The sequence below is a fragment of the Littorina saxatilis genome, linkage group LG6, assembly GCF_037325665.1.
Source record: "Littorina saxatilis isolate snail1 linkage group LG6, US_GU_Lsax_2.0, whole genome shotgun sequence".
Taxonomy (NCBI): Eukaryota; Metazoa; Mollusca; class Gastropoda; order Littorinimorpha; family Littorinidae; genus Littorina; species Littorina saxatilis.
Genome location: NC_090250.1, coordinates 30959787 through 30972388, shown reverse-complemented (window position 1 = coordinate 30972388; position 12602 = coordinate 30959787). Strand labels below are relative to the sequence as shown.

At 39.0% G+C, this 12602-nt stretch overlaps 2 protein-coding genes across 3 annotated transcripts in view; both read left to right on the top strand.

Moving 5' to 3' along the window:
- The window catches only part of LOC138968983 (rho GTPase-activating protein 26-like), a 61425-nt gene extending 57163 nt beyond the window's left edge, over window positions 1–4262 (top strand). For both annotated transcript variants that reach the window (XM_070341666.1, XM_070341665.1), the window contains 2 exons: window positions 382–461; window positions 989–4262. In XM_070341666.1, coding sequence (XP_070197767.1) covers window positions 382–461; window positions 989–1083 — 175 coding nt within the window. In that variant the 3' untranslated portion in view covers window positions 1084–4262. The remainder of the gene's footprint in view (window positions 1–381; window positions 462–988) is intronic.
- LOC138968988 (lipoyl synthase, mitochondrial-like) overlaps window positions 1–11031 on the top strand; it is a 115920-nt gene extending 104889 nt beyond the window's left edge. The window contains exon 12 of the transcript XR_011456337.1: window positions 4487–11031. The gene's annotated coding sequence lies outside the window, so the exon portion shown is untranslated. The remainder of the gene's footprint in view (window positions 1–4486) is intronic.
- Window positions 11032–12602: the final 1571 nt, after the last annotated feature.

Here is a 12602-nt window from a genome sequence, read left to right as displayed (position 1 = left end):
ATAAACACTCAAGCAAACAAATGAGATAACTAAATAAAAATAAGGTCTCTGTCCAAGAGAGTGTGTGTGTGTATGCTTGTATGTTTGCTTGCGTAATTGCGTGTATGTGTGTGTGTTTGTGCATGCTACATGTGTATGTGTGCGTGTCTCTGTGTGTGTGCCTGTCGGTGTGTTCACAATGGTTACACATGAGATACTGCTCCTGATTTGAACTGTCCCTCACATTTTCCCTTCTTGTAAGTGGAGTTTGTCAGTGTGTCCTGAAATTTCATTCTTTGAATATCTGGTGTGTTTGGTTATTTGTAGGATGAGTTGTTTGAGACTGCAGAGAATTAAGAGTGAAAAAATTAAGAGTGAAAAATTTGCCTTTTGCTTTTTCAGGACTGTGATAACGCGGTACCCGTGCAAAGCAGGACATGAAACAGAGTTGTCTTTTGAAGCCAACCAGATGATATACAATGGTAAGTCTGGATTTTTCTCTCTACATGGTGGTGTTTCTTTAGCTTGAACTATGTCTCAAGGTCAACTGCTAACTACCGGTAATTTGTGCCTGCATTTTGATTTGTTAACCTCTGCAGGACCATGCAACTAAGTAATTTCAGTCATATGATAGATAGCAGAAATGAATGCGCAGTTGGATGATGTATAAATCCAGACCGTTTTGATTTCTTGATGTCTTGGTATTAGACTTGCCGGAGCAGGCACATTTTCATGTCAAAAGAAAATTTTTCCCAAGCTTTGTTTTGGAAAAAAACAACACAAATTTGTATCAAATTGTATTAAAAAAAAAAATGACGTTAGTTTGCAGTTGGCATTACTTTTGTAACTTTGATGAAACTCATATTTGTTTGCAAAAGGAAGCAATTTTGCTGAAGACAGTGCAGTGATATCTTTTTCTGTAGACTTGCAGTATTTTAACAGTTCTGTGCCATGTTTGGCCATACAGTCATTGCAAACAGAACTTTAATCATGCCTCCTATGATTGCAGTGAGGCCATCACGGGAGCCAGGGTGGTTGGAAGGGGAGCTGGATGGGAAGACAGGTCTGGTACCAGCAAACTACGTAGAGTTTCTAGACACATAGGCGCAGCCTCCTCTGTCAGCGTCTTGGACAGCGGCCATCTTGCTGACCACTTTGCGCGCGTGTTCCCCCTGTCTTGGGATGCGGTGGTACTGTGTCATGGAGCGAATGTGAAGCAGGCCTGTGATTGGTCAGATGTATGGGTGGTTTAGTTGGGAGTGACTTCATCAGTGGATGGCTTTGGTCAGTCAGCTGCAAGGGCTGGTCAAGACTTGTTCGCTGTGTGCAGCAGAAAGTTCAGCATGGATGGAGAGGGGGAAAAACATTGATGCTTTCACCATGTAGCATATTAGTGTCTGCTTGCTTTGTGGTAAGGCATTGTGTGCTCTTCATTCGGTATGGTTTTAGTAAAGCGTTGGTGTGGTTCAGGCCATGTGGCACAGTATTCATGCCACGGGATGTAATGTTGTGGAGAGTGCTACAGTGTCACGCTGAAGCAGCACAGAGAGTTGTCATCTTGCTGTGTGTCATTGTCACAGGAATGGAGGATGTGTTCATCAAGAAGTGGATCGTGCTCAAACTCAAAGACCAAGATGCGCAATAGTCACTGCCACTGTAGATTGTCTTCACCGGGCCACTTCTGCAAAACATCATCATTTTAGTGACATTTATTGGTAGGATAGGTCATAAGCTTTCCCTGGGAAACGTCAGGACTTGCAGAAAATGCTGTATGAATGAAGTAGTTAGCATCTCAATTGTTAACACGTTTTGGATACGCTGAAGCAGAGGGACTTTTGATAGCCATCGCTGATTTGTTGGCTGGTAATTTTTCTTCTTCAATGTCAGCCTGTAACCAGACAAAGACTGGACATAATCAGTTCATCTGACGGATCATTTTCTGGAAATTTTGCATGTGTTTTTTTTTTATTGCATGTCATGAGTGCTTTGTAAAACAAAAAGTTATGCTAGAAGCTCAATTTAGGCCACAGTATGATGATCAACTGTTTTTGAATGTTTAAGAATGGTATTCTGAAAGGAGATCTGTTCTTGATATTTCTCTCTTCATACTCAAAATCTCAATGTCAGTCTCTGCATCACTCTAGTCAGATGAAAAAAGCATAGAATCAGAAGCAGTCAGTCTGCAAGATATGCTCGGCCACTTTCGATAAAGGTATAAAGAAAACTTCTTTCTGTTTGGCTCTTCAACCGGTGCATGAACAACCCCAGCAGTACTTTGTTGACCTCGCAGTGTTTGGTGATCTTACGGTCTGTAGATGAACTGTCATTATAAATGAACCCTCTCAGTCTCTTCATGGGTTGGGGAAAAAATGTTCCTGTATTTCCTTGTAGCAAAACGTATGCCACGAATACATCTTACTAAGACAAGTGTTTGCTCATAGTCATATACTTTCCAAGAGCAACTTGACATATTACGAACGTTTGTCTCTGAAAGCTGAACAATGTAGTGAAACTTGATTCTTTGAAAAGTTTGTAGATTTGTTATTTTATGAACATTCTTCTTTTTGTTGCGAACCTGGGGAGAATGAGCACGACAATGTCAAGGAGTCGTGAAAGTTTGTTTAGTTAGCTGACATTTTGAAGGAGTTTGCAGTTTTTGTGTGTAAGTAAGAAATTGGTGATGTTTTGTCCATCAGATAGAGCAAAGTTCAAGTTACCTGGCTTCTTCCTTTTTTTGAAATGTGAAACATTTGGACCTTTTCTTTTTTTCTCAAAGGGAAGAGAGATGTTTGGCAGTTAAGATTGCTTGAAGCATGATACAGTGAGGTTTGGTCATTGGAGCTCAGACATTTAACATTCCTCTGTGTTAGGTCTGTGTTTTGTGTTTGGACACTTATTCTGCTGCGAGTGGATTTTATGGCAGTTACATGATTTTCCTTTTTGAAGATGTACAGTTTGAGTGATTTGTCACTTTTACATTGTTTTCAAATGCTCTTTTTTTGTGATCAGAATCTAAGTCTTAGGATTGGCCAATTCCTTCCAGTTAACTTTTAGGTTTTTGTGTTAGTAGTAATTCCTGAAGCTGTTAAATGAATAGGAAAAGATGATTGAATTTGAAACACTAAAAAATGGAAGTCACAGCACAGGTTTACAATTACAAGGAAGTATAGATATTATTCTATCATGCATTGTCGGTGTTAGCACTGCAACCAAATTAGCCTTCTAATAACAGATACAGAAAGAACTGATGCAGCATAGGAGGCAGAAGTAAATGTCTGCGTCTTTTTCAAGGATTTTCTGAATGGTTTGTTCACTGTAAAATCCATAGAAACCCCAAATTTTTGAAAGCTATTTTTTTTCATAATGAAGAAAGGTGACTATTACAATTTCTGTGATTGTTGTGCCTGATCCTGTGCCAATTTGAGTTGAAAACAACAAACTACAATGCGCTCTTGCTGGTGTGTAGGGGTATTGACAGCTAAATTGTGTCATTTTACAATGACACTGCTATGCATCGGGTTACTTGATGTTTCTGTTCATTAGCTTGATTTTGCTTAAGTCATGTTGTGTTTTACCCCAGTCATTATTTTTGCAGTATCTGGATATCATCTCATTCTTCACTAGCCTGGGTTCAGATTCTTTCTGAGTATTGATATATATCATTTTTCTTATAGGATGACGAGGAAAACAGTGTATTATTTCACTATTGAATGGCCAATCATCCACCATGATTGATAAACTTTGGGTAACCTTGACAACCCGATTTCCCCCCTTTACTGTAACTGTTCTTGAAACTGCATTAGTTAACCAGAAAAGATTAAATCAGAAGTGGGGTAATTGAAATATAGATGAGACTTGGCTGTATGTACTATGGACAAGGTCATCAGGAATATATGACTGGAGGACGATCTCTAAAAATATTTGGCGTTTTAATCTTGTCTTGGGTTAAAATAACCCTGAATAAAGTTTTAGCGTTGAGTGGATCAGCTGCCTGATAGCTTTTACAACAAAATAATTATGAAAAGACAAACAGATTATATATGTTGTATGCAAGGCTATAATGAAAATCATCTGAACGTATGTATCCTTTGTTTCAACTACATATTAATTTTGGTTAGTTTGAAGAATTTTAGAAGGATTGTAATGGGCACAATTTTTTTCTCTAATTGGGCCAACAGTAAAATATGACCGCGAACGGAAGTTAAGGACTCCTGACACAGGAGAGAGGAAGAAAAATCAGTTTGTCTTTCAATTTCCTATAAAACTCCGAAACGCCATTTCCATTATTACCCCCCCCCCCCCCCTCCCCCCCCCCCCGCGGGTTAGGGGGAAGAATTTACCCGATGCTCCCCAGCATGTCGTAAGAGGTGACTAACGGATTCTGTTTCTCCTTTTACCCTTTGTTAAGTGTTTCTTGTATAGAATATAGTCAATGTTTGTAAAGATTTTAGTCAAGCAGTATGTAAGAAATGTCCTTTGTACTGGAAACTTGCATTCTCCCAGTAAGGTAATATATTGTACTACGTTGCAAGCCCCTGGAGCAAATTTTTGATTAGTGCTTTTGTGAACAAGAAACAATTAACAAGTGGTTCTATCCCATCTCCCCCCTTTCCCCGTCGCGATATAACCTTCGTGGTTGAAAACGACGTTAAACACCAAATAAAGAAAGAAAGATTTCCATTATTTCTAAACAGGCATCAGATCAGAGAAGCGTTATAGTCAAGCTAATAGTTAAACAAGACACAAGTATTCAAGGATAAAGATATAACTAATGTGTTTATGCCTCATGGGTGAATGGTTTCTGTTGGTGAATCTCTGATGTTCTGTCAGTTAATCTTGCCAGGTAAGATTATTGTCCATAGAAAACCCACATTTGAACTGTGATGATTTCACCGCCTGCATTTGTTCACGGAACATTTTCTTCAGTATCATGTACATAGGAGCTTGCCTGGCAGGGGACAGTATGTCTGACTTTAATGGTGTGCCTTTCTTTGCCTCTTTGTGTTCTGTCCGTAAAGCTTTTGATCTTCTTGATTGCGTTAACTCTCAGTGTGGTCATCAACTTTCTTTTTTCCCGGTTTACTTTCTTTTGTGTTGAGGCTATGAATGATGTTCTGTTGGTTTGTTTGTACTTTAGAGCTTCATGCTGGAAGAAAGATTTGTATTTAATGCATTTATTTTTTCATATGAACTGTGTACTGTTTGCCATCATATCAGGTTGATTAACATGTGCATGATCTGTGGTTTCCCATCTTTATTAGTATTACTGATTTCTTTTTCCATTGATAATTTCAGTGAAAATAGCCTCTGCTGCATACCTAATAAGTAATGTTCTGAGATGCGTAATTGCACATTCTGACAAATTCTCTCGCCATGTAGTATGCTGTACATACAATTGTTTAATATAAACCATGACGCATCCTTCCCCATTCCTTTACTTGTGTAATGAAACATTCCACAGTGGTTTTCATATATGTTTGGATGAAGACGTGAAAGTGTGAGTGTATGTTCTTCCTCGTGTGAGAGTGCTGATAAGTGTGTTCTGTTTTCTCTCTATGCTGGTGGTAGATGTGCTTTGAAACCTGTCATACTAGGACCCTTTGATGAAAGGACACCTCCTAACACAGGACATTAACTTTTGACCTGTGTTGTGTGAAGTTCCTCTTCACCTGGAAACTCTCGGATGTTCCTCAGTGGTTGGATTTGCTCATGATAAGCATCACTGTACCAGGCATTTTCTGAAGAAGAGAGGCACAGGACTTGGCTAATAAGCCTGATATTAATTGAGGAAAATCGGCCATGTTCTTATTTCTTATTGCAAGTTTGTTTTGAAGACACCACCATAAGCCGTAGGCTTGTTGTTTCCATTTCATGAAAATGTCAATTTCATGAACATGGAAAACATGAATAAAAGATTGTTCAAACTAATTTAGCAAAGTCGACGGCAGGAAGCTTTGGCTCTGAATTTTTGGTAAAAAGACATGCGATTTCTTCGCGAATTTAACTTAGGGCTTAACTTAAGGAAGGCCCTTACCAGTCAGCTCAGACATGCCTTCATTCTGCAGACTCACTTGATGCTTCAATATCCTAAAAAAAAAACGCGGGTTAGGGGGAAGAATTGACCCGATGCTCCTTAGCATGTCGTAAGAGGCGACTGACGGATTCTGTTTCTCCTTTTACCCTTGTTAAGTGTTTCTTGTATAGAATATAGTCCATTTTTGTAAAGATGTTAGTCAAGCAGTATGTAAGAAATGTTAAGTCCTTTGTACTGGAAACTTGCATTCTCCCAGTAAGGTAATATATTGTACTACGTTGCAAGCCCCTGGAGTAAATTTTGATTAGTGCTTTTGTGAACAAGAAACAATTGACAAGTGGCTCTATCCCATCTCCCCCCTTTCCCCGTCGCGATATAACCTTCGTGGTTGAAAACGACGTTGAACACCAAATAAAGAAAGAAAGATTGTTCAAACTAATTTAGCAAAGAAAGATTGTTCAAACTAATTTAGCAAAGTCGACGGCAGGAAGCTTTGGCTCTGAATCTTTGGTAAAAAGACATGCGATTTCTTCGCGAATTTAACTTACGGCTTAAGTTAAGGAAGGCCTTTACCAGTCAGCTCAGTCATGCCTTCATTCTGCAGACCCACTTGATGCTTCAATATCCTAAAAGGGGGGAAGTCTAAAATAGGGGTTCCCAAGTATCAAACGATGGACAAAAAGACACTCAGATGTATGCTTTTTAGAGGTTTGTGTACTTTTGAAAACATGTGGGCTGTGGGGCTTTGTAATTGAGTCATCTTTATGCATTTGTTTTTCTCTTGTTTTTGCCTTTTATACACATGCTTTTTATGTACATGTACATATATCATTCATTGCCACATTTTGTGTGTGTACATACGTGTAAATAATCATTGTAAAAGGAGAGCCTTCTCACGTTTTCTTACTAGTTCTTGCATAGGATGTTTTATACATGTATTTTAAGTAAGCAACAGGACTTCTCGTGAGAAGTACATCTCTAGGAAAGAATGGATGTACATGTACACTGTAGAATATGCACACAATGTAACGTAGTTCAAACAGTGGCTATAGTAGATTTTAACCCTTTTAATTAATGTGCAATGTTTTTTTTATTATTTGTCAAATGGTAAGATTTATTTTAATGATGCATAATTAGCTAAAGAGAGATTGTGTGTGTGTGTGTGTGTGTGTGTGTGTGTGTGTGTGTGTGTGTGTGTGTTGAAAGAGAGGGGGATGGTTACACATGTCAGCTTTGATTAATTTGTGACGAGCGGCTCACTGTTCAGTTCTACAGTTGCATGTAAGCTACTACCGTATTTTCCAGGTTACAAGGCGCTACAGTCTTTAAAAAAAAAATTGTAATCCAATCACCCATTGGGCGCAGGGGGCACCAAAATTGAAAAAGTATACCGGTAACAAACCGTCGAAGAATGAAAATAAGCCGCACATCAAAGGAAGAATACAGAGTGGAAATATGTGTGCTCTGTGTGTGCAGGAGATCAAAGGCAGGTCTATTGTGATAGCTGGGTTGCCTTGTTTATAGACACTGACCTTCTTCCCAGGGGTCAATGACCCAGTTTTAGCTATGAGAGGTGGTTCCCCTGTCATATCTGAGAGAGGAAACAGTGAGTTCTTGTCAGGTTTCGTTCCCCATCATGTGGTTTTTTCCCAATTTTTTCTTCTTCGTATTTCATAAAGGGATTAGGCATTAGGCGCTTGTTATACAAGGCGCAGGGGTCAAACTCGAGGAAAAAAGTCGCGCCTTATGACCCGGAAAATACCGTATATATTTTATGTAGTCAGAAGATGATGATTTTCTTTTCTTTGACAACCTTGCATTGAGTGGATGTTTAAACAAGTGTGTGTGTGTGTGTGTGTGTGTGTGTAGTTTATGTTACAAATGAATATTATTGGTATGCCTGTTATGATTTGAGCTTGGAGGACTGTATTTTTTCATTATTTTTCTGTGCTTGTCAGCACAGCAAGTGTGGCAATATGTAATATTGTGTGAATGCATAGTTGTGGAAACAGATGTGTTTCTTTGAAAGGAAGCTGATGAATGGAAGAAGAAAGCAGTTGTTCTCTCTTCATTGACTCACATGCGAAGCAAAAGTGAGTCTATGTACTCACCCGAGTCGTCCGTCCGTCCGTCCGTCTGTCCGGACGTCCGTCCGGACGTCCGTCCGTCCGTCCGGAAAACTTTAACGTTGGATATTTCTTGGACACTATTCAGTCTATCAGTACCAAATTTGGCAAGATGGTGTATGATGACAGGGCCCCAAAAAACATACATAGCATCTTGACCTTGCTTCAAGGTCAAGGTCGCAGGGGCCATAAATGTTGCCTAAAAAACAGCTATTTTTCACATTTTTCACATTTTCTCTGAAGTTTTTGAGATTGAATACCTCACCTATATATGATATATAGGGCAAAGTAAGCCCCATCTTTTGATACCAGTTTGGTTTACCTTGCTTCAAGGTCAAGGTCACAGGAGCTCTTCAAAGTTGGATTGTATACATATTTTGAAGTGACCTTGACCCTGAACTATGGAAGATAACTGTTTCAAACTTAAAAATTATGTGGGGCACATGTTATGCTTTCATCATGAGACACATTTGGTCACATATGATCAAGGTCAAGGTCACTTTGACCCTTATGAAATGTGACCAAAATAAGGTAGTGAACCACTAAAAGTGACCATATCTCATGGTAGAAAGAGCCAATAAGCACCATTGTACTTCCTATGTCTTGAATTAACAGCTTTGTGTTGCATGACCTTGGATGACCTTGACCTTGGGTCAAGGTCACATGTATTTTGGTAGGAAAAATGTGTAAAGCATGTGAGTCGTATGGGCTTTGCCCTTCTTGTTTTTACATATAGGTCAGTTTTGATGATAATTGTCTTTTTCTCCAGAATTTGTTTTGAGCATCCTTTGGTTCAACACACATAAGGAAGCAGTGATTTTCCTTGTGTAGACTTCTTCTGCCTGCACGTAACGTTTTTGTTGTGGTTACTTGTGTGATGCTGATTAAAGGATGAAATTCAGCACTTTTGTTTTTTGATTAGCACCCATGATGATAAGTCAAAGAAACTTGGGTATAATACGATGAATTTTCAACCTTTAGCTGCAGGTAAGAGATTTTTGTCTTATGTAGAATTGCTGTAGGTACTCTCCCAGTCTTAAAGCAAAGCAAAACATTTTCTTGATTTAGCGCAAGAGAGCAAGGCTAAATGCATATGGCAGTTGAAAGACTGCAGTGATTTGCAAGGAGGCGTTGATGAAATGGAATGAATATATATATAAAGAAGCTCTGTGTAAAAGAAAGATTTTGAAGTGGAAATGGTCAGAATGGTTTTCCACACGATACTAATTGTTTTTACACAGCAAACAGAACTGTTACATCAGATTCTTATGTAAACAGATTTGGTTTAAACTGATTCTTCAGGGAAATCTCTCCCAGTGATTCAGGAGTTTGTATTCATGTTGATGTGCTGATACATAATCTTGACTTTTACAATGCAGCGCTACTGAAGTTAACAGAAGAATAGGAGCAAAACAATATTTACCAGATAGTTGCAAAGCATTTCAATTTAAATTAGAGACAAATACAGAGCTTGGTCCTTTTCATTGTTCATGTACCTCCCACCCTCTAGTCGCCTTTTCAACAAAACTGTTATAATCCAATATTGTACTGGTTTTTGAAATGTTATCCACACCAAGACAAATACCAGTGGATGTTATGCGATATAAGACTTCATATAACATATATGTCTTGTTCTTGTTATTGTTCTTTTTAAACACTCTCAGCCTTCCAATAAACGAACCTTTTGTTAACAGTTCTTTTTCAACTGCTGCAGTTTTTGGCAAGGTTCTGAGAATAATAGGTGTGCAAGATATCCTCCCCTTTCGTTTTATTCTTTTATTTTTCAAATGTGGCTTCCAGGTCTTAGATTGGCTCGATAGATGGCCTGTTTTGGCTGGTTGCTTGCTGTATAAATGTGAATGTCTGAATGTTTCTGAATGTCTGATTGCTTTTTAGAAGTTTGTGAGTGACATTGTAATGTTCATTCCAGTCGCCTCTCTTGGGTACATGAGAAAGAGAAATGCACAGAGCACATGTCAGACTGATGGTTTTTTTTTTAATACAGTGGCAGTTCAAGACATGTTATTATGGGATGTTGATATCTTTCTTTTATATTCTTGTAATCTGATGTTCATAGCCAACTGTTTTGCATTTGATTTTATGACGGTAATATGTTTTATACACTCTGATCAATCAACCTTCCAACTATAATCACAAACTGCTTTGTAGGTATAGGTGCTATCGCCAACCCCCCGCGGGTTAGGGGGAAGAATTTACCCGATGCTCCCCGGCATGTCGTAAGAGGCGACTAACGGATTCTGTTTCTCCTTTTACCCTTGTTAAGTGTTTCTTGTATAGAATATAGTCAATTTTTGTAAAGATTTTAGTCAAGCAGTATGTAAGAAATGTTAAGTCCTTTGTACTGGAAACTTGCATTCTCCCAGTAAGGTAATATATTGTACTACGTTGCAAGCCCCTGGAGCAAATTTTTGATTAGTGCTTTTGTGAACAAGAAACAATTGACAAGTGGCTCTATCCCATCTCCCCCCTTTCCCCGTCGCGATATAACCTTCGTGGTTGAAAACGACGTTAAACACCAAATAAAGAAAGAAAGAAATGCTATCGCCAGTTCTAACTTGTTTATTCTGTTGGAGAAATGAACTTTGTTTCCTTGACATATTATTACTTTGATAATTTGTGCCACATTGATACATGTACCAGTACCTTTACACCAGATCTGTGTGTGGCTTTTCTCTCAATTTTCGTATTGTCCATTATTGCAAGCGCAAGTACTGTATTGTTTAAATAATTAATTGTATATATATATATACATGTATATACATAAAGTGTTGTTGGTTTAATTCAGTTGATAATGAGTTTTGTCCAGTCATGTGCACAGATTATTACTGGTTGATGTAAACATGAAAAACATTAAATACTAAACAAGAGAAAGTTGTGTTTTTCAGTCTGCATTGGTTTTGCATGTCATTGTATGATAGTGTCAAACATGCTAACACTTGCACAGGTACATATTCTTTGCTGTCATTTACAAAACCTTACCATTCTAACTCCCTTTGTTTTTTGGTGTGGGTATGCTGTGTGTTGAAAACCATGAAAAAGGCAAGTTGGGATGTGTGGACTCCTGAAGCTGTGTAGACTGCAGACTGTGTGTGTTGCTGTTTAACCAAGATGAATTGTGAGGCTGGTGCTGCATTGTTATGTTCATCATCATCATTATTGTCATAATCATCATCATTACTGCACGATTCTCAGCATCACGCACGATTGCCATCTTTAACCCTCCCCCCGCAGGTTAGGGGGAAGAATTTACCCGATGCTCCCCAGCATGTCGTAAGAGGCGACTAACGGATTCTGTTTCTCCTTTTACCCTTGTTAAGTGTTTCTTGTATAGAATATAGTCAATGTTTGTAAGGATTTTGGTCAGGCAGTATGTAAGAAATGTTAATTCCTTTGTACTGGAAACTTGCATTCTCCCAGTAAGGTCATATATTGTACTACGTTGCGACGGGCGCTGTGGCGGGGTGGTAAGACGTCGGCCTCTTGATCGGAAGGTCGATGGTTCGAATCCCGGTCGCGGCCGCCTGGTGGGTTAAGTGTGGAGATTTTTCCGATCTCCCAGGTCAACTTATGTGCAGACCTGCTAGTGGCTTATCCCCCTTCGTGTGTACACGCAAGCACAAGACCAAGTGCGCACGGAAAAGATCCTGTAATCCATGTCAGAGTTCGGTGGGTTATAGAAACACGAAAATATCCAGCATGTTTCCTCCGAAAGCGGCGTATGGCTGCCTTAGTGGCGGGGTAAAAACGGTCATACACGTAAAATTCCTCTCGTGCAAAAAACACGAGTGTACGTGGGAGTTTCAGCCCACGAACGCAGAAGAAGAAGAAGAAGTACTACGTTGCAAGCCCCTCACCTGGAGCGGTTTTTTGATTGGTGCTTTTGTGAACAAGAAACAATTAACAAGTGGCTCTATCCCATCCCCCCCCCCCCTTTTTCCCCGTCGCGATATAACCTTGAACGGTTGAAAACGATGTTAAACACCAAATAAAGAAAGAAAGAATCTTTAACCCCTTCACTGCCTGAGAAATAAAAAATTTAAAATTAGAAAACAAAGTCATAACATAGAAGGCAAAACAGACAGCCACAAACAGAAACAAGTCGCGTAAGGCGAAATTACTACATTTAGTCAAGCTGTGGAACTCACAGAATGAAACTGAACGCACTGCATTTTTTCACAATGACTGTAGTCCGCCGCTAGTGCAAAAGGCAGTGAAAGTGACGAGCCTGTTTAGCGCGGTAGCGGTTGCGCTGTGCTGCATAGCACGCTTTACTGTACCTCTCTTCGTTTTAACTTTCTGAGCGTGTTTTTAATCCAAACATATCATATCTATATGTTTTTGGAATCAGGAACCGACAAGGAATAAGATGAAATTGTTTTTAAAACGATTTCGGAAATTTAATTTTAATCATTATTTTTATATTTTTAATTTTCAGAGCTTGT